This window comes from Cydia fagiglandana, chromosome Z (genome assembly GCF_963556715.1).
Source record: "Cydia fagiglandana chromosome Z, ilCydFagi1.1, whole genome shotgun sequence".
Classification (NCBI taxonomy): domain Eukaryota; kingdom Metazoa; phylum Arthropoda; class Insecta; order Lepidoptera; family Tortricidae; genus Cydia; species Cydia fagiglandana.
Window position 1 is genome coordinate 5,186,184 of NC_085959.1, and position 23,054 is coordinate 5,209,237.

The window sequence follows — 23,054 nt, forward strand, 5'->3', positions numbered from 1 at the left end:
ACAATTTGCCGCCCCTAATATCTCGCCGCCCTAGGCCCGGGCCTACTGTGCCTTATGGGAAATCCGCCACTGAACACTATTATAATAATAATAATAAAATGCATTTATCTTCAGACAACAAGGTCCATAGTAATGTTAGTATGTACTTAAAATAACAAATATAAACTAAAATTACAACTTAAAATTATTAATACTAAACTAATAGGTACTACAACTAAAATGCTATTATAACTATTGCAAAAAAACTTTAAATTATTATATGTCCTTCCATGGAAGTGAACCTATTTCTATACCATTTTTTTTCTAATTCACTTAGTGGTTTTGTGAAGAGGTACCAAGGTAGACAGAGTAACTTTCAAATATCACAGATAATCGTTCTGGCCTAGTGGGTTGACAACCACCATAAACTATTTTTGATATTCGGAAGAGAAGACACTGTCCGCGAAGGCTGGAATGTGCTGGCTGTAGGGAATGCAAATTGGTTATAACCGTAACCGAAATATTCGGTTATAACCGAATATTTTGACAAAATCTCATTAACCGAATATTGGAAATTCGAATAACCGGTTACGGTTATTTCCGGTTATTTATTTATGACTTAAATTGTATGTTTTTATCATCTTATGACTACAAAATCCTGCCTTTTTTGGCTGTGACGCCTGTGACTATAATTTTTGTCTTTAATAACTAAAATATACCAAATTTACTTCTCTTATTTATGAAATATTTTTATTGAATATTGTGTCACGTCCAAGGTCATATTTTACGTTTACTGTATTTGGTGTGTTTTATTAAAAAACGAAGACTTACATTCCCTAATACTGTAGGTATTAAAATAAGTATTTTTTTAATTACTTCATTGTAAATTTATATTTTTTTTCGAAAATAACCATAACCGATTATAACCGATATTCGGTTATTTTTCGCGCATAACCGTAACCGAAACCGGTTACGAAGTTTGACCGGTTATTGCATTCCCTAGCTGGCTGTTTCTTATGTATATATAATATGTAAATATGTATTTATCTCTCTATAAGTATGTATATCGTCGCCTAGCACCCATTAGTACCCTACAAGCTTTGCTTAGTTTGTGGCTAGGTTGATCTGTGTAAGATGTCCCCTAATATTTATTAATTATTTATAATTTTAGTAGAGATTGTGAGACCCCACCATCCTTTAGTTCTGTGTTGATCTATAGCCCCCTCAATGTGCCTTGAAGATTTCACACGCACTTTTTGAGTAATTGTTAGCTGTGTATTTATACAGGGGTGGATATAGGGGTGTGGCTAAGAGCTCAAAGCCCAAAAGCATTTGAGCACCAAAAATTTTGTCTTTACCTGAACATTGAAGGCAGCAAATGACTATGCGTTGTGGATAGGGTTGCCACTTTGCCGTTTAATTCTGTTTAAACGTAACATATTACACTCATATTTAGTATTAGTACTATATTTATTTGAAATATTCTATATTTTGATGCCTTATTCTGGAAAATACTATATTCCACCAAAAAATAGTATTTTAGCGTACTATATTTTTTTCCAAAAGTATATAGTACAGAGACCCAAAATGTAGTACAATACTATATAATATAGTACATTTGGCAACCCTAGTTGTAGAGATCCTTGGGGGAGACCTTCGTCCAGCAGTGGACTTCTTTAGGCGGAGATGATGAATATGATGAATGTTTCAAGTCTTCCATTGTCTTCCACCTTTCATAGTGCCACTAGTACCATCCCACTAACCCAGAGTTAACCGGTTAAACCGTTAACCCAGTGTCAAATTGTACAGGTAACCATGGTAACTCTAGGTTTAACCGGTTAACCCTGGGTTAGTGGAATGGTGCAAGTGGTCCTTAGCAAATAAGGCCCACTTGCACCATTCCACTAACCTGGAGTTATTCGGTTAAACCGTTAACCCAGTGTCAAATTGTACTGGTAACCATGGTAACTCCATGATTTAACCGGTTAACCCCGGGTTAGTGAAGGGTGCAAGTGGCCCTAAGTCCAAAATAAGCTCCAGGCAAATAAGCTCCTATACTTTGAATTAGTTGTAAACAACATTTCTTCCCTGATTTACAGACATAGTCCGGATCTGAAGTTAGTTCAACAGAGCAGGCCACTGAGTATTCAAACATGGGCAAAGAGTAAGTACCAGCTATCACCTAAATTTTAACTTACATTGTCACATTAGACTATCTTTTCAAGTTTTCATATCTTACTAGTGATCGTAAATCCCTTTCTAGCAACGATCATCATCATCATTGGCCTGTCACATCAATAAGATGATGGTTTAAACAGCGTCTATATTAGGAGCCCGGCACTTCCGCGAATGACTGCCATATAGAGTGCCATATAATTATGTCCGGATAGCGAAAAAGATATGTTGTGAGTGACTCTACAGTTCGTTTTTTTGGCATTAGAAATAAGGTTAACAATCTTGATGTGTCCTTTAAAAGAAAAACACATTGTAAAAATATGTTACGGCAAATATATAACGATTACGAATCTAATACGATCATTTATATTCTTCTGCTTTCATAGGTAATAGTTACTGAATTTTAAAAAGTGCTTTCCAATTAAAAGACTTTTCAAGATCGCTTACCTTCTTTCAAGTTCTTTCTAATGCTAAAATAAACGAACTATAGTTAATAATGTAAAACATGGAAGATATTTCGATTAAGTAGGAGAAATTATCCCACAGTCGAAAATGTCGAAATTGTCCCGGTTAAAGAATGCTCCCGGTACTGAGTTAGTATGGCGAGAACCGGGAATTCCCGGTTCCGGTACTGTGGTAAACCAGTACCGGGAGCACTCCCCAGTCCCGGTCCACCTTAGTTACTTTAAAAACAAAACATATTAGTTTTTTACTTACAGACTAATTAAAAGATAAACTGTACGTAGAAATGACGTCAAATATATGGCGGCAAATGAAAACTTTTCACGCACGTCACGTATCCGTGTTTTTTTTTATTTAATTCTTAGCCAAACTAGAGTTGGGGTCGATAGCCATCGTTCGATACCAGCTAACATGCGAGATTTGTCAAAATTGTATGCAATAGGGAATATTAGGCAAAGCTCTGCGTAGGTGGCACAACTAGCACATACAGTAAACAAACATCAATGACACATCATGCGTCACTACGTCAATCACATGGCCTCCCGTAAAACACGACAATCGTAAGTTCGGTTTCTGCCTCTCTATCACTCTTGTTTATTCGATGGATAGAGAGGCAGATAAAGAGAAGTGAAGATTTACACGTCACAATTTCGTAGAAGTTTGACGTTTATAATGACACTTGCACTGCGTGGGCTATCATAATCGCAGCAAACTTTTTTCGGTCTGACTCATATATACAGGGTGATTCAGGAGACGTGAGCAGGACTAAGACTGCGCCTTTTGTAAGTTATAAGCAACTGTTTCGTATCAGTATTAGTAAGATTAACGTTAATTTTCTACTCGTGTTGAAAAAAAAATTAATAAATTTATTTACGACATGCATGGTCACCCTAAAATTAGAATACTAAACTACTGATATTCTGTGTCAAATTGAATGTCATCACTGTCATCACGGTCTGGTTACTTTTGAAAACTCGTATCTCACTCAAGTTTGACAGTTTATTTCTTCGTAATCAAATGCTGTCATTACGGTTAAAGAGGTTTTATGGTTATTAATTGGGTCTTGTAGGGTAACCATGATTGTAGATAATTAAATTTGCCCTCACCAAAAAGTTAAAAAATAGGAAAAATTGTGGTTGTTTCACCTAAATACGACGGTGATCGGTCAATTATCAGTTACTGAGTGTGCAGGATTAGTCCTGCTCACGTCTCATGAATCACCCTGTATAATATAAGACATATATTTTCATATATAAGAAATATGCTGTAACAAAACAGTTTTATCTTAATGTTGGCCATTATTTACGGATTTTGAAGGTAATAGTGAGTTTATGATATGTGTGTAGATAAAGTGTTATACGAAAGTATGTTTGCCCATGTTGACAGAGACCTTCGCTAACACTCGGTTACAAAGCCAATTATTACAACAATGTTTGAAACCAAGCCATGATTTAATAAGTTATAACATGAAATGCTCCTTTTTCCAGAAGCAAACTCGATGCCGAGAAGGCTCCAAACGGCTCCAACGTCGACGACGAAACGCGAAAAAAGAAAAAAAACAAAAAGCACAAAAAGCACAAGCGGAGCGAAGAGGACGAAGACAAAGCTTACAAAAAAAAGAAAAAATCTAAAAAGGAAAAACATAAAAGCCCCAAACCGGAAAGTGAGACATCTCTCTCTGATGTGGAAGAACTTATAAAGAAGAGCAGAGACCGAAAACCTCCGCCAAAAGAACCTTCAATAGTTAAAGAGAAGAACGGTGACACTAGAGAAAAAGATGAAGCGTTAGAAATCATATCGTCAAATTCGGAAACAGAAAATTACCAAGAAGACTGCGCCAGCCCTGAACTAAATGTGATCGAAGATGATCTAAATCTTGAAGAACTAATGAAACAAAAGGAACTGCTACAAGCGTTCCTTGTCGCTTACTACTCGGATAAAAGTGACGAAAGTGATAGTGAGAAAAATAAAGATATCATATGTATTAACGATGATAAATCACCGGTTGCCAAAAGGTCAAAAACGGAAGAAAAAAGAAAAAAAACAAGCAAGGACAGATCCGCGGAAAGGGAAAAGGAACGACATAGATCAAGAAGGCACGAAGAAGATTTACGAGAGATCATTAATAGAGAGAATAGGAAAGAGATGGAGAAACGATTAGAATATAGGGAAAGGAAAGAGCGCGAACGACGGAAGCTTCACGAAGCTGAGCGGGAGCGGGAGCGGGTGCGCGAGCGCGAGCGGGAGCGGGAACGCGAGAGGGAAAAGAAGAGAGAGCGCGAACGTGAGCGGGAAAGAGACAGGCGTGATAAAGTGGTAAAGCGGGATAGAGAGAGTGAAGTCAGGCGTCGAAGGTCCAGAGAGAGGACGCCGCCGAGGCGGTCGAGGCGGCCGTCGGACAGAGATAGAAGGTCGAGAGAGAGACATAGAGATCGGTCGAGGGATAAGAGAGGAGGAAGCAGGGATAAACGCAAGGTAAGAAATAAGTACTAGTTTTTACAGTAAGTACATCTGGTGCTACATTACGATACCAGGTACTATAATAAGCACATTACGTAACTACGTCGAAAATTTAAAGGTCCATATGTGACGTTCCACGGCAAAAGGTACCTTATGGCGGCTGGCGCTTACGTCGCATAGACAATGATATTGGAGCGGCGTTAATAATAGCGTAAGCGCCAACCGCCATAAGGTACCTTTTCTCGTGGGACGTCACATATGTACTGCGAATACGTGCGAATAAGTAATTCGCAACTCGCTTGTCCATAGAAGGGCTATTTAGAGGACATTTGATTTGTGTAACTGAAAAGGCAACATTTAGAGCCTAGCTTTAATGCCTTAATCGTTTTTAAACCGTTGAATCGTTTTTAAAAGGATGAGATTGACAATTTGTAAAATTATTCCTTAAAGAAAAGCATAATTTTCTAAATAGGAACATTTGATGAGTAATACCATGAAGTAAGATGTGTGATGTATTCCATGCTTAAAGTGTCATGTCTATGCTCCATGTGCATAACGACCCTTCACTGTGGAAAGTGTCATGTCTATGCTCCCATGTGCATAACGACCCTTCACTGTGGAAAGTGTCATGTCTATGCTCCATGTGCATAACGACCCTTCACTGTGGAAAGTGTCATGTCCTCATGTCTATGCTCCATGTGCATAACGACCCTTCACTGTGGAAAATGTCATGTCTACGCTCCATGTGCATAACGACCCTTCACTGTGGAAAGTGTCATGTCTATGCTCCATGTGCATAACGACCCTTCACTGTGGAAAGTGTCATGTCTATGCTCCATGTGCATAACGACCCTTCACTGTGGAAAGTGTCATGTCTATGCTCCATGTGCATAACGACCCTTCACTGTGGAAAGTGTCATGTCTATGCTCCATGTGCATAACGACCCTTCACTGTGGAAAGTGTCATATCTATGCTCCATATGCATAACGACCCTTCACTGTGGAAAGTGTCATGTCTATGCTCCATGTGCATAACGACCCTTCACTGTGGAAAGTGTCATGTCTATGCTCCATGTGCATAACGACCCTTCACTGTGGAAAGTGTCATGTCTATGCTCCATGTGCATAACGACCCTTCACTGTGGAAAGTGTCATATCTATGCACCATGTGCATAACGACCCTTCACTGTGGAAAGTGTCATGTTTATGCTCCATGTGCATAACGACCCTTCACTGTGGAAAGTGTCATGTCTATGCTCCACGTGCATAACGACCCTTCACTGTGGAAAGCCACAAATGATGGGATGTTGAACTGTTTTTGTAAGTCGGTTTATTTTGTTCAAAGTTATTAAGCAAAAGTATCAAATATCCTATCCTAAATGTTAGTGTGGGATGCTACCTGCGTAGACACACTGGCCACGTCCCACCTCCAACGGACTAAAGCCTCGGTAGAGTACTTTCTACCGTTTTGTACCATTGGAGTTGAAAATCTAGGTCCATGGGGTCCCAGCGCGCATAAGTTGTTCGCAGAAATCGCGAAGCGTCATGTTGACGTAACTGGTGACCGAAGAGCTGGCGGCTACCTCGCACAAGGTATCAACATTGCGATACAGCGAGGAAATGCCGCCAGCGTCCTTGGTACAATGCCTCAAGGGCCTATTTTAGATTTAAACTAGTTATTAATTTGTTTTAGTAATACCACTGTATATAAAACACTTTAAACTTTCGCGTTTTGTACACATATTTAATTACACAAACGGGTCTACAGCGATAGTATTTTACTGTTTTTACCTTTAATTCCGACGTGGTGCAACTCAGCTGAAACGTCGGAATTAAAGGTAAAAACAATGAAATTATATCGCGGTAGACCCGTTTGTGTAATTAAATATGTACCACTGTATATATCCTGTTTGTAAATAGGAGCATTCCATGAAATTGTCTACCGTTTGTCCCGTACAAACGCGATTTTCTGAAGATTTGCAGATTTTATTTTTGATTTGAGAGTTTCCTTTTTTATATGGTCAAAAATATACACAGAAAAATAATCGCCTGCTTTAAATGCCGAAAAAACAGTCGCAACATAGGAAATAAAATGCGTTTGTACGGGACAGCCCGTGGAATGCTCCAATAAATGATTTCTTAACAATACATGATTTCAGAACTCTGGCAGCGAAGTGGCGCACCTGGTGGCCAGTTCATCCGACGAGCTGGACATCTCCATCAACACTGATGATGAGGAGGAAACCGAGGAGCAGATCATCGAGCGACGCCGCAAGCAGAGAGAGCAGCTGCTCAAGGTTGGTGTACCAGCTTGTTATGTAAACCATGACCAGGGGGATGTCACTAGAGAGATGCACTGGATATCCGGTTACTATCCGGTATCCGGCCTAGCCGGCCATTATTTTACTATCCGGCCGGATACTGGATATTGACCTACTATCCGGCCGGATACCGGATAGTGACCTTCTATCCGGCCGGATACCGGATATTGACCTACTCTCCGGCCGGATACCGGATATTGACCTACTATCCGGCCGGATACCGGATAGTAACATTGCTTGATTTCGGAGTAAACAAATTGGATTAAAGAAACAGACACGGTCATAATCGTACTTGTTTATTATTTAAAAACAATTTAATCATTCCACTGACTTGCACGCGCACTCATTTCGAACCTAGAAATGAGTCCGCGCGAACGTTTACTAGGAAACAGGTCAAACCTGCAGAATGCGCACCTGAAAAACCGAAATGTAGGTATAGTTCCGCTGGCCGGATATTCGGCGGCCGGATACCGGATTTCGGCCAATGGACAGGCCGAATATCCGGTATCCGGCCAAACAACTATGCGTTGCATCTCTAGTCACTACGCAGTTTAGGTACATTTGGCCGGCTGGCCTCCCGGGCAGGCGTATGGCAGTGGGCTGCCGCTCGACCGCACGATCGTCGTGTCACGTGGCGCTCGCGCAAAGAAGATTCACAGTTCGTGCGCGGTTATAAGTTTCATTTTTGCTGCAGGCGGCGAGTATAGGTATAATTTTATACCTAAATCCGACTTTTGTGAAGGAGTGAATTTTCTGTACGGTAGTACTATTAGTTATTCTGTGCCATGACCACTAATAGATTGATCATTGTCAAGAGGCCGCTGTTATTCTCATGTATAGGGTGTAGGGAATGCAAATCGGTTATTTTTTGTATGAAAATAACCGCGGTTTCGGTCAATAACCGATTATTTCCATACAAAAAATAACCGAAAATAACCGATTTGCATTCCCTAATAGGGTGACTGGGTAAAAATAGTTCTAGTGAAATTACGCAACATTTTTTATTTTATTATTCAAATAAGTTACACAGTATAACAGTACACACCAAGTCACTGCGGAACTAAACATACATATACAGGGTGGAAAGATAAGTCGGGCCCTGGAGGAAAACTACCTTAAATTTTTAAGCTGGCTCAATTTTACTTAAAGCAGACATTCCTTTATTTTTAAAAAGAAACAAAACTGCATTCAAAGTGTTTTTCTTTTTTTCTTCAATTTGGCTTGTCTAAAAAAATCTTAAGTACTAATGTGGAATATTCCCTATTGTTGGTCTGTGTGAGTACAGACTATAATTTAATTGATTACTCCTATTACAGACCACACCCGATATAATAATGTAACTCTAAAACACAAATCTAAAGGCTTCGTCACACAGGCGCGATTCCCGGGCGGGGCGTGAGCGTTTTATATGTGAAAGCGGCGCGCCCCGCTCACGCACCGCCCGGAAAACGCGCCTGTGTGACGGAACCTTAAATTTAGCTAACACGTTCTTTTAATTACAGAGGCTAGGCGGCGCCAAAGACGAAAAACAGGAGAAAGATCCCGAACCCCACACGACGCCACCCGCAATACCCGACCCCAAACCGGACTCTAAACCCGCCACGCCGGAGCCGAAACCCGAACAGAAAGAGAAGGAAGACATACCTAAAGAAGATAAGAAGGAGGAAGACAGAAGTCACAAGGTGGAGAAGAGGACGGGCTCGGAGTGGGACATGTTCGCGGATCAGGATAACTTCGACGTTGATGTGAGTATTGTACTTTTTGTAGTACGCTGGGATGGGTTCGGTTTACTATACCCGTACACTGACAAAACTGACATATACGGTAACGTCTATTAGCGGAGTCAGTTATGAAATTGACCCAAAAAAATTTTATTAAGCTATGAGCTTCATCACATATGATCTTTGAGTAATTCTAAGCATTTCAAGCCTGGGAGGCCATAAGGGGTGGGGGGGTACAAAGATGGCCGCCACCCGTCATCATTCAAAAAAATCTGTTCTGGTCCTGGTGGCTACTAGGGCAAGTTTGGTATCATTTTCGTATAAACCGAAGACGTAGAATTCATTGCTGATATTTGTTTTTTTCAGCTTCATAGTAATTTTGCAAGAAAAACGTAAAAAGATGAAAATTTAGGATGGAGATATTTGCTTTGAGAGCTAATAACTTTTGTATAGTAGCCAAAAATATCATATAAAAAATACTATAATAAAGCGTAATTCATGCAGATTCTAAACATATACACGTTGAGTAATATCCTACTGCAAAAAGATGGTGAAAAAATTATTAAATGACCGCAGCGCGGGTAGTTGGACTTTCGTTTATCTTGCGGACCGTCGTTTATCTTACAAAATGATCGAGTACGAGTATCTACGTAGGTATGCTTACTTTGCTAGATTTTATGATGACGAATAAAATACTTTCATCCAGACATAATTAATTATACAGACATAATTTTATGCACTTTAATTTTAATGCACTTGCAACGATTTGAGTGGGGCCTAGTGTTATTTGACCGGTGTTTTCTGTAAGGTGGAGGTAAGTACGTACTTCCCCAGTTGGGCTCTGCTCGGATAGATCTGGAATGACATCCGCTGTGCTGTGCCCTACCACACAAAGCGAGATGACATTTACAGTGCCCATACCTCTCTTTTGAACGTAGTTTAAGGATATACCCGGGTCCAAAATTGGGTCCGAGAAATAACTATTATAAATGAAATTATTCTAATAAAATAGCACTCTTATTTTTGCTGATAATATTAAAACACTATTTATGAGAGAAATTGTACTACTTAGGAAGAGGCAAAATATTTATTTTCACGATAATTTTCATGCTATAACTCACTTTAAGTAATTTTATAGGTACTTACTTGTTGTTTTTAATAAATAACTTCAACCTGCACATAACATTCATTTGGATTTGATTTGGTTTGATTTTGTTTGATATTTTACATTTAATATTTGCTTCAGGTTGGTGTGGTGAAAAAATCTGTGTTTCACTAGGCGGCAAATTTTATTTAACCCGCGTTCTTTGAAACCCTTACAACGCTCAAGATTCCATTTTTCGAACCACTACCCTTGTAAAACAAATAACTATTATGCGGAGAGCTTACATTTAGAAATCATAACAGCTATGTATATTTGTCATACTAATATAGGTTATGCAAGTATGACTTGGTGACAAACCAACGAAGCCCCGCCTCGCGGGGCTTCTATTTTCTGCTCTGAGGGATAAAAGGTAACTAACGAACCTAACCTAACCCAACCTGAAATTGCGGTTGTACATGATCTTATTTGTTAAGCGAGCCGTCCTCCTCTTTAGACATGGGGATACCTGTGTCTATTTTTTAACCTATACCAGAATTATGTCTGTGTACTGGAAACTGCGGACATTAAATATACAGAAAGCATTTTATTCGTCATCATAAAATCTAGCAAAGTAAGCATAGTTACCTACGTAGATACTCGTACTCGACCATTTTGTAAGGTAAATGCCGCCTAGCGAGAGTCCAACTACCCGCGCTGCGGTCATTTAATAATTTTTTCACCATCTTTTAGTAGTAGAATATTACTAAACATGTATATGTTTAGAAGCTGCATGAATTGCGCTTTATTACAGTATTTTTTGTATGACACTTTTGGCCACTATACAAAAGTTATTAGCTCTCAAAGCAAAAACCTCCATCCCAAATTTTTATCTTTTTACGTTTTTCTTGCAAAATTACTATGAAACTGAAAAAAACAAATATCAGCAATGAATTCTACGTCTTCGGTTTATACGAAAATGATACCAAACTTGCTCTAGTAGCCACCAAGACCAGAACAGATTTTTTTGAATGATGACGGGTGGCGGCCATCTTTGTACCCCGCCCTCCTCGACTAGACGCACGCTTCTTATCGCCTCCGAGGCTAGAAATGCTTAGAATTACTCAGAGATCATATGTGATGAAGCTCATAGCTTAATAAAAATTTTTTGGGTCATATATGGCAGCGATCCGTAACTGACTCCAGTATATGTATTAATTTACTTTCTGATACATCTCGCTCGGACTAATGTCAGCGGCCAAGCGAGCGTCACTAAGTATCAAATTTGAACTAAATCGGTTCAGCGGATTAAGCGTGAAGAGGTAACAGACAGACAGACAGACACACTTTCGCCTTTATAATGCTAGCTTTTGCCCCCGACTTCGTATGCATGGAAATAATGACAGCAGCTAAAGTAGGTATAGCGCCTGGATAACGCTAATAGCAATCATTCAATTCGCGTATTGCTTACTTCAATTATTAGGCAATTCATTAACTCTTTCTATTCCGCCCCCCTTTGCACTCTCTTCAGGGATGATTTCCGTCATAAAAACTATCCTATGTCCTTCCCCGGGACTCAAACTATCTCTATGCCAAATTTCAACTAAATCAGTTCAGCGGCTTAAGCGTGAAGAGGTAACAGACAGACAGACACACTTTCGCCTTTATAATATTAAGTATGGATTATGGATATAGTTTCTGGTGTTGTCCACAGAGCCCCACAGTTGGCAGACCGCGAGGCAAGAATACTCTAGAGAATCCGTCCCTCACAGACAATTGGGATGATGCCGAAGGATACTACAGGTATAGTCCATCTTTTCAAATTATTTATTATTATTAGTTAGCCTGTTGTGGTGTCCCACTGCTGGGCAAAGGCCTCTCCCCCTGATTTCCACGACTCCCGTTGTAGTGCCTTCTCCGGCCAGCCACTGATGAAGGCGTCCAAGTCATCCCGCCATCTACGTCTGGGCCTGCCACGTCCGCGATTCTTTTGCGGCATCCACTTGGTCTTTTCAAATTGACTTTAATAATATATTTATGAGTTATTACATACCTGCACATTACTGGATGAGAGTTGCTGCAGACGGAGCCAGTTGGAGGTGGCCTATGCCTTACGGCATACCGAACTGAGGAATATATTAAAATTAAAAATATATACAGTGTGTTTTCTGTAACAGGAGCAATAAATTAAACTGTAGGCCATTTATTCCGAACGATACAAATTACAATTGCATATATGTATATACAGGGTGCTTCCTGTAACAGGAGCAATAAATTAAATTAAAGGCTGTGTGGTGAACTAGCCTAGCGAGATAAGAGAAACAAGCTAGTTCCACATTAATTATATATTGTCAAATAACGGCACACAAGAGTCACAAACACAAAGGAAAGAAGTAAGAGTACAAAGCACAGCACAGTATAGTTGAAGAGAAAGTCAGAGTAAGCACAGAAGATAGAAAAAGCACATAAAGAAAGTATACATAAAAAGCAAAAGCTATAAGCGTATTCGGCGCGCACGCAAACCGAATATAAAGCAAGCGAGTCGGCGCGTAAGCATTAACCGTTAGCTCAGGCGGCGCGAGCGCATGCGTCCAGCCTCGAGAGTGGTAATATGCCGACTAACCGGGATTTCCGAGCGCGCACGAATGCGCACTCGGGCCGCCGATCTACGGCGAAACGAACCGAGCGATAAGGCAAGTACTCTTACGCTGCGCCCGCGTCGCGCGGAGCGGCGATTGCATTTGAATACGGTACGTTAATATTAATTATAAAAATACTAATAATTAAAACACCTGTCGCCACATCAGCCCCCCCGAGACCTTTAAGGTCGATAATAATCGGGGAAACGTATATGGCGACCAGAACGAGACACTTTAGGTTCAGAAGGAACGGCAACTGAGCTAGGCAATGCGGTCGATGACGTTTTGGTAGGGCCAGACGGTTCTGACAGAATGTAGGCAGGTTTTAACCTATCAACGGAAATAGAAACCTCCCTGCCGGCGACGTCAACCCTGTAATACTTATCCGACCTATCAACTACTCGGTAGGGGCCAGCATACGGTGGCTGAAGCGACCTACGAACAAAATCTTGTCTCACAAAAACATGAGTTGCAGTCGCCAAGTCCTTATACACAAAAACTTTGGCAGAGCCATGACGATTAACCGTTGTCGGTTGCAAGTTTTTCATATGCTGACGCAATCGCGATAAGAAATCGGTATAGTCCGTCAGTTGGTCAGGTGTCGGTTGCAATAAGTCGCTGGGAAGTCTTAACGGCTCGCCGTAAACTAACTCGGCGGTCGAAGCAGACAGATCGTCCTTCCACGCACTACGTATGCCTAAAAGTACTAGTGGAAGGGTTTCAGTCCAACAGTCATCTGCGTGGCACATTATGGCAGCCTTAAGTTGGCGGTGGAACCTTTCCACAAGGCCATTCGCTGCCGGATGATACGCAGTAGTTTGCAAGTGACGAGACCCAGTCATTGCTGCTATCTGACGGAATAAATTGGAGTCCAATTGCCTGCCCCTGTCAGTAGTGATATTTTGGGGGCAACCAAAACGCGCAACCCACGTCGAAATAAAAGCTTTGGCAACACTTTCTGCCGTAATGTCATATAAAGGTACTGCCTCAGGCCAACGCGTAAACCTATCTACGGCTGTGGGGCAGTATTTAAAACCATTCGACATAGGCAAAGGACCAACCAGGCCAACGTGAACGTGTGAGAACCTACCAGTGGGTGGCTTGAAATCATGAACCGGGGCGTGCACATGGCGTGAAACTTTAGACCGCTGGCACGGAATACACGCACGCGCCCACATCCTACAATCTTTCTTAACCCCTGGCCACACGTAACGCTCAGTCACCAACCTAATAGTATTCCTAGCGCTAGGGTGACTGAGCCCATGGAGGGAATCAAAAACTTGTTTCCGGAACTCCGATGTAATGAAGGGTCGCGGGGCTGGCTGGGACACATCACAAAATATTTTGACCGATCCAAATGAAACTTTTTCTAAATTTAGAGATGAACCGCCATTAATCAAGTCCCGAAGCTCGGTATCCGTAGCCTGTGATGTAGCCAAAACCTGTAAGTCAAGTCCGTCTGTGATGGCTTCTATCCTCGATAGTGAGTCCGCGACGACGTTCTCTTCACCCGATATATACCGGATATCCGATGTAAATTGTGAAATAAAATCTAAGTATCGGAATTGCCGCGGAGAACACGAATCGAGAGACTTCTTAAAAGCGGAGACTATAGGTTTATGGTCAATGAGTATAAAAAACGGCTTCAACTCAATCATATATCTAAAATACTTCACTGACTCATAAATGGCTAAAAGTTCGCGATCGTAGGCGCTATACCTCGTCTGAGCAGGTGTCAATTTGCGAGAGAAAAATTCCAATGGTTGCCAATTCCCTTCGACCTGCTGCTGAATCACCGAACCGATCGCGAAATCTGAAGCGTCTGTAACTACCGCTAGCGGAGCGGAAGGGTCCGGATGCGCCAGGAGAGCGGCATTTGCAATACTTGACTTGCAAGCATTGAAAGCCTCTTCTGACTCCGAAGTCCAGACAACTGGGCTGTTGCTCTTCACCCCTGGACCACTTAGCAGTGCATGGAGAGGAGCTTGCAATTTAGCAGCACCAGTAATAAATCGCCTGTAGAAATTAAGCGCCCCTAGGAAACGCCTCAGATCCTTAATCGTTTTAGGCCTAGGAAAATCTCGGATAGCCTTTACCCTAGCTCCTATAGGCTTAGTACCCTCCGACGATACTAGGTAACCTAAAAACTCTACTTCAGGTACCGCAAACACGCATTTGTTTGCGTTAAGCAGAATACCGTGGTCATTGAAACGCTCAAAGACCGCTCGTAAATGCGTTTCATGTTCTGAGTCGTTGGCAGAGGCTACTAAAACGTCATCGATAAATGGAAAACAGAAATCAAGACCCCTAAGGACTTCATCCATAAACCGTTGGAATGTTTGCGCGGCATTGCGCAAACCGAAACTCATAAATGGGAATTCGAAAAGTCCAAAGGGTGTCGTGATTGCCGTTTTCGGAACGTCCTCGGGCGCGACGGGAATCTGATTATATGCGCGCACTAAATCCAATTTGCTAAAAACTTTGCATTTAAAAAGATTATGCGAGATATCAGCGATGTGCCGCACTGGGTACCTATCGGGAATAGTCCGTGCGTTAAGAGCGCGATAATCGCCACACGGACGCCAGCCGTTGTCCTTTTTAGGTACCAAGTGCAGCGGAGACGACCAAGGACTCTCCGATCGTCGCGCAATACCCGAACGCACCATATCCTCAAATTCCCGCTTCGCGATTTTGAGGCGATCCGGTGCCAAACGCCGTGGCCTTGAAAATACAGGCGCACCTGGCGTAGTCTTGATAAAGTGCTGCGTCTGGTGTTTACATTTACGCTCTTGAGGATTACCGGCAGGCTTAATAATGTCCGGGTATTCCTCAAGTAAAGTATGAAACGGTGTACTACCAGAAATTACTTTAATCTGCGCGCAAGCACAAGCAGAAGCATCCACACCGGCTGATGAGAGCAAAGTTATTCCGTCGACTAAACGAGCATAGCGAACATCGACAAGCAAATTATAAAACGAGAGAAAGTCCACCCCGATAATAGGTTTGCTCACATCAGCGATTACAAAGCGCCAACAAAACATACGGCGTAAATTAAAATCAAGCGACAAAGTAAGCCAGCCATAAGTGCTAATGGTAGTGATATTTGCAGCATAAAGTTCATAATCAGTCTTAACATGACGACGTTGCGCACGCAAAAAACTAACCGGGAAAACACATAGATCGGACCCGGTGTCCACCAAAAACTGCAACTTTGTTTTCGCGTCAGTAACAAATAAACGCTTTGACACTGGAACACTTTCACTGGCCGCTACGAGCGACCGATCTACTAGTTTTTTGAGTACGCACAGGGGGAAATGCACTTATCTGCCTTGTCCGCATATTTGTAGTGGTACCAGCACAGGCGCTGGTCGTCGCCGCTGGGCTTGCCAGCCCGCGCCCGGCTCCTGGAACGATTACGTGGCTTGCCGCGGGACCTCGACCGGGGCTGGCCCTGTCGGCCCCGGGAGGTGGACATCGCGTCAAGCCTTGACGCCAACGCGTCAATTTTCTGGTGCAACTGGTCGATTACAGACCCAGGAACGCACGACGACGATGCTGCAGCCACCTGATAACCAGGTCCGGGCGGTGTAACTTCATGCACCTTGTCCGCCATCTGAGCCACGGTATCCAAGGGCAAATTATCCTGGTAAGCGACTATGCTCTGCAACACCGTAGGTAATCGGCTCATCCACAAATGGCGAATAAAATCATCCGGATAATCTGCACCCGCTAAGCTCCGGATATGCCGCAGAAACTGGCTCGGCTTCCTGTCACCGAGCTCCTCTTTCGACATCAACTGCTTTAAACGCTCCTGCTTAGAACTTGACAAACGAGCTATAAGTTCCCTCTTAAGCGTACCATATTTATCACTCGCCGGCGGGTTGGTTATAATGTCCTCCACTTCAACCGCGTATTTATATTCCAAAACGGATATGGCGTGATAAAACTTGGTAGGCTTGGTAGGCTTGGTTGGTTGGTAGGGGTGAGGCTTGGTACTCCTCAAACCGACCAACATTTGTTCAGCAACTTTATTATTTTGGTTATTTTTTTGCATAATACGTAGGGGATTGTTAAGTTGTTTAATTTAATAGTTATAGGTATATATTTTATTAGAAGTATTAGAACAAATAAAATTAATTTCAGAAAATATTTTAATTTGTTTTTATCAAGTAGAAACACTACTATATAAATTATAAACTGAAATAAATGTCATATACTAAGGAAAAAAACCTTAACCTTTAAAAGTTGTTCTTAGTATATGACATTTATTTCAGTTTATATAAAAACCGGGCAAGTGCGAGTCGGACTCGCGCACGAAGGGTTCCGTACCATAAAGAAAAACAAAAAAAAAGGAAAAAATGCAAAAAGAAAACGGTCACCCATCCAAGTACTGACCACGCCCGACGTTGCTTAACTATGGTCAAAAATCACGTTTGCTGTATGGGAGCCCCACTTAAATCTTTATTTTATTTTGTTTTTAGTATTTGTTGTTATAGCGGCAACAGAAATACATCATCTGTGAAAATTTCAACTGTCTAGCTATCACGGTTCGTGAGATACAGCCTGGTGACAGACAGACGGACAGACGGACAGACGGACGGACGGACGGACAGCGAAGTCTTAGTAATAGGGTCCTGTTTTACCCTTTGGGTACGGAACCCTAAAAATGAAATTTTTATTTATAAGGTAGATACAAATATTAATAATAAAAATAAACTAACTAATCTTTAAAATAAAACTAAAAACTAATACTAAATAAAATAAAATAAAATTAAATTAAAATATGTCTAAGAAATTGGGCCCCTTTGGCATGGTGCCGAGGACGCTGGCAGCATTTCCCCGCTGTATTGCTAAGCTAAGTTTATAAGTTATATATATTGTTTGCCACCAGAGTCCGCATCGGCGAATCGCTGGACAACCGTTACACGGTGTACGGCTACACCGGGCAGGGTGTATTCAGTAATGTGATAAGAGCGCGGGACCAGGCGCGGGGCGGCGCTGACGTCGCCGTCAAGATCATACGCAACAACGAGATCATGTGAGTACCTAACCTAACCTCTAGCGGCCCACCATACAAGGAAAATTGGCAATCGAATTTAAATCAACGGTATTAGAAAATAGAGTTCAATTTGTTTTGTTTTAAAATCGAACGAAAAGAAATAAAAGAAACTCTATTCCATTTCATTAAGATTTAAATTTCATTGGAGGTAATTTGTACTAGTATTAGGACATTGAACCCCAAGAGACTAAGTGAGCTGTATAGTCATTCCAAATGGGTTTGAAATATACTCGTCCACCTTCAAAGCAATTTATGAACACAAAGAGTGCTGCTATCTTGCGAGCTAACTTTTGTCTCATCATTTCCCTATTTAAGTGGAATTTGAAGAGTTTCAACTGAATTAATTTATAGTCCCCAGTTCAATGATATAAAGACACGGGGGTCGTGCACAAATCACGCGAGGTGTTTTCGGCTACTTTTTGACCCCCGCTCCCCCTTGGTGATATTTGGTGAGGTTTTTGGGTACCCCCCTCCCCCCACACAACCTCACGTGTATTTTTCTGAATTTTTTTCATTCGACCTAATTTTAAGATAAATAATATTGTATAAAGAAAATCTTGTTTAATTTTCTATTTTCGTTAAATAGATTTCTGTTTAACGAAACCGAGAAACAATATCTACTCATGTGGTAGGTTTTTCTTTAGTTTCGTTCACTGTAGAAAAATACACGTGAGGTTTCCTTATACCCCTCTCCCCCATCGTGATCTATCGTGACTTTTTCGTGACCCCCCCCCCCCCTCTCCCCATTGAACCTCGCGTGATTTGTACACAAGCCCTATAGTTCGCTTTTTTAGCATTAGAAATAAGGTAAACAATCTTGATGTACGGCAAATATGTAACAATTATGAATCTAATACGATCATTTATATTCTTCTGCTTTCATAAGTAATAGTTATTGATTTTTAAAAAGCGTTTTTCGTTTATAAGGCATGTCAAGATCGCTTACCTTCTTTCAAGTTCTTTCTAATGCTAAAAAAAACGAACTATAAGCTCTTGTTTGTTCCCAGGCACAAGACCGGTCTACGCGAGCTGGAGATCCTGAAGCGACTGAACGACGCGGACGCGGACGACAAGTTCCACTGCCTCCGTCTCTTCCGGCACTTCTTCCACAAGCGCCATCTGTGCATGGTCATGGAACCACTGTCCATGAACCTGCGCGAGGTAACTAAGGGGTCATCCATTAATTACAGCACACGTTTAGGGGGAGGGAGGGGGTCAAGAAAATGTGACATATTGTGACATGGGGGAGGGGGGAGACACAAACTTTGTGACGTCACTTTAACTTCATCAGTAACCGAAAATTAGTTTAAATTATTTTATTCGCTGTACATTTAAATAAGAAGTTTTTAAAACGATAATCGTTTTTATTCGTTTAATTTTCTATCCTAAGCAGTTTTGGGTTATAAAATTACTAATATCTATATCGTCAAAAATATTTTGATAAAATATTAATAATACTTAGGTACTTACTTAATTCGATTAGGCGATTTCGTAGAAAAAATGTGACGTGACACTAGGGGGGAGGGGTTTGCCAAATGTGACCAAGTGTAACAAGGAGGGGGGGAGGGGTCAAAAATCCTAGAAATTCGTGTGACGTAATTAATGGATGACCCCTAAACATGTGATGCTAAATAATTGTCCCACCCGCTCTCGCAAAATATCTTTGCCCCTTTCAAAAATGTCCCTTCGTCTGTTCCGATATTGTTCTTCACTTTAAATAAATGTCCCTTAGAAACATGTCCCTATTGAAAAGTGTTCCATTATCGCTTTCGCAAATTATGACCATTTGTCCCTTTCACCCTTTAACTGGTCCTAGTTTTTATACTATTTGCGTAGCCATTTTGAATTAAATGTCATTCATAATTATTGATCAAATTTCGCTGTTTCTAACAAAGGACCCCGCAGCAAACATAGGGAAAAAGTTATATATATGTATTTCTGAAAGTATACTTCTGAGAGAGTTGTGCCCATACAAAAAAAATATCAGCCGAGCTAAATTAACATCATACTGAAATTTCGTGAGATTTAACTGAAATCACTTTTTCCGTATGTTTGCTGCGGAGTCCTTTGATCAAGTCATCCAATTTCTTTGATCAATGCACACTAATTCGACACTAACTCCTCGTATGCTTTAGATACGGATCCGTGCGTGTGAATTTAAATGTATTGTTTTAAATGTCAAGGTCACGGTCATGATTATATTTGACTGGCCGCATACGACGGGCTAAGGGCCAGTTGCACCGACCACATTTGACAGACCGATCAACGTCAGCCGAAACTATGAAACTATCCATACATACAAATTTAGCGAACTCTTTAACGATACGAACAGTTTGGTGCGACCGACCCTAATTGTTCTTTTTTTCAGGTGCTAAAAAAGTATGGCAAAAATAGCGGAATCCACATCAAAGCAGTCAGGAGCTACACTCAGCAGATACTACTGGCTCTGAAACTACTCAAAAAGACTGGGATATTACACGCTGGTACGTAGAGTAAAAGGTCTTACCTTATATGTATTTTTAAGTTTTTCAGCATTAAGAGGAAAGGGGACGACCATTTCTCCATACAAACCTAGTCCCCATTTTCCTCTCTGGATATTGACATTATGGATAATATTTTTTCATAATTTGATGTATATTAACCATAACTAGGCCCCTAGGTTTGCTTCTTTTTCATTTTGTATCATTGTAAAAATTAGGAGCGAAAAACAGATTTCATACAAATATTTAAATGCTCCTAACCAACTCCTAACTTATATAATAATTATTGTGGTTGATATATACAACGAATTGAGTCAACATATTTTAAATAATGTTAATATCCAGAGACGAAAATGAGGACTACGTTTGTGTGAAAACGTGAATTTCGCGTTTGATGCAATCAAATAACTATTGGTCCTCTTTATCATGATATTACGCGTCGGCGTCGTCACTATTTAAAATGCCCACTAAACTACAGGTCGCAACCGTAACCGATTGCCATAACAGTTGATTTATATATCATAACTAAGTTATATGTCATAAAATATTCATGGGAGCACTGTCGGCGCGGCTGGTTGACACCACAGGGGATCCCAGGGCTGGCGCGTACCTCTCAACGTATTTCCCTTACGATACAGAGAGGTAACGCCGCCAGTGTCATGGAGTCCAAGCCGCAGTCCGATTTGTTAGAAGGGGTATTCTCTTTGCAATTGATTTAGTTTTTGTAGGTAAATATACTTTATAGTTGTGTTTTAATTTTATTTTAGATCTAGGTTTAACTTTAGTTTTAATATTATAATGTTATTAAATTAATGTAACCTAATATGTAAAATATAGTTTGTCAAACTGTATAACAAATAGACAGAGATAATTATACTATCTTTGTCAGTACTAGAACCCAAAAGAAAAGGATGAGTATAGTTTTCCTGGTTCCTACTGACTGACAAATTGGTATGACGAAATATAATTCTCTTTCCAGACATAAAACCCGACAACATCCTAGTGAACGAAAGCAAGCTCCTCCTGAAACTGTGCGATTTCGGCTCCGCCGCCATGGTGACAGAGAACGACTTGACGCCGTACCTCGTGTCCAGGTTCTACCGAGCGCCCGAGATCGTGCTGGGCGTACCCTACGACCACGGCGTCGACATGTGGTCCACGGCCTGCACCGTCTACGAACTGTCCACCGGGCGCATCATGTTCAGCGGGAAGTCCAATAATGAAATGTTGAAATACTTTATGGACTTGAAGGGAAAGATCCCTAATAAGATCATTAAGAAGGGCATGTTTAAGGACCAGCATTTTGATGCGCAGTGCAATTTCTTGTATCACGAGTTGGATCGGGTTACTGAGAGGGTGAGTTTTTTGATTTTTGTTAGTTTTACCACAGAATAAATAATAGTACAAGGTACAGAAGACTCACTCTCTAACAAAACGCGTCTGTCACGATCAGCACAGATATGGCCGCTAGGTGGCGACAGCGCCACGCGCGACTTATGGCAAACCCCAAAATTGGGGCCGAACGGATGTACTTTTAGCTACCTGTAGCGAAGCGACGAAATCGCGGAGTGAGACACGCCTTGTTTTACCAATAATATTGGACGTAGTTTAGCGAAAGGTAAGGTAGGTTTATCCTTAAGAAATATTTTTTTAAAAGGGTTTTTTCTGACATAAAATAGACAGAAACGTGGTTTGGGTCTTTCTCCATAAATGATTGTTAGCCATTTTAATAGTCACTAGTTGATAACAAATAACAACCCTGATTATACAGGGTGTTTGGTACATCGTTTGCCAAATTAAAACGGCAGATAGGTTGAGTCATTTGCTATCTTCCCAGGCCTAGATAAATTATTAATTTTGCGAACATTTTTTTTCACTTCTATGCCAGTTGTTCGTAAATTTCAAATTTTTACTTGCATAGTAGTAAAAAAAAACCAGGGCCAATTTTGTTTTTCTAAGCCCGAGAAGATAGCAAATGACTCAACCTATCTGCCGTTTTAATTTGGCAAACGACGTACCAAACACCCTGTATAGTTTTTAGTTATTTAAGTGCCACGTTTTACCATTTTGCATAAATGTCGCTGAATATCGTTCATGTAGCATTCGATTTCGATCGACATATTACGCTTAACACAGCATGCCGTAACCGTAAGTGACATCGGAATAGGGCTTGTGCACAAATCACGCGAGGTTCAAAAAGTAGCCGAAAACACCTCGCGTGATTTGTGCACAACCGCATAGGTATCAGATTTGTGTAATTTTAACGTGAGAATAATTAATTGATGGAGGCGTTTCCGATCATAATCCAGTGGCCCTTGTGAAAACGGGCACAAGTGAGTCGCTTAACTTCAAACACGGGTAAATCCATCTGTCAGATTGTGCGATTTTGGTATTAAGAAAACGTAATAGGGTAGATATTTACTGAGAGGGTCCAATGGATTTACCCGAGTTTGAAGTTAAGCGACAGAAGTCTCGGGCAGCGCACTAGAAAAAGCGCCTAAGTTCGAAATAACACTTATGTCCTGATATACCCAAGCTCCGCGAGACTTATGCCCTTTTTCACTAGGACCACAGATCCATTACTTGACAGAGTAGTATGATGACACAACTTCATTTATAACCATAGACTAGGAATCCTCCAGACTGAGCATAGTCGCGCTCCCCCCTCTGCCACGCA

General features: G+C 41.1%; 1 protein-coding gene across 3 annotated transcripts in view; it reads left to right on the forward strand.

The window, feature by feature from the left end:
• LOC134678729 (serine/threonine-protein kinase PRP4 homolog) overlaps positions 1–23,054 on the forward strand; it is a 30,137-nt gene that overhangs the window by 3,872 nt on the left and 3,211 nt on the right. For all 3 annotated transcript variants that reach the window (XM_063537398.1, XM_063537400.1, XM_063537401.1), the window contains exons 2-10: positions 2,079–2,143; positions 4,104–5,091; positions 7,236–7,373; positions 8,900–9,142; positions 11,914–12,002; positions 17,730–17,876; positions 18,905–19,058; positions 20,266–20,380; positions 21,357–21,733. In XM_063537398.1, the coding sequence (XP_063393468.1) occupies positions 2,133–2,143; positions 4,104–5,091; positions 7,236–7,373; positions 8,900–9,142; positions 11,914–12,002; positions 17,730–17,876; positions 18,905–19,058; positions 20,266–20,380; positions 21,357–21,733 (2,262 nt within the window). In that variant the 5' untranslated portion in view covers positions 2,079–2,132. The remainder of the gene's footprint in view (positions 1–2,078; positions 2,144–4,103; positions 5,092–7,235; positions 7,374–8,899; positions 9,143–11,913; positions 12,003–17,729; positions 17,877–18,904; positions 19,059–20,265; positions 20,381–21,356; positions 21,734–23,054) is intronic.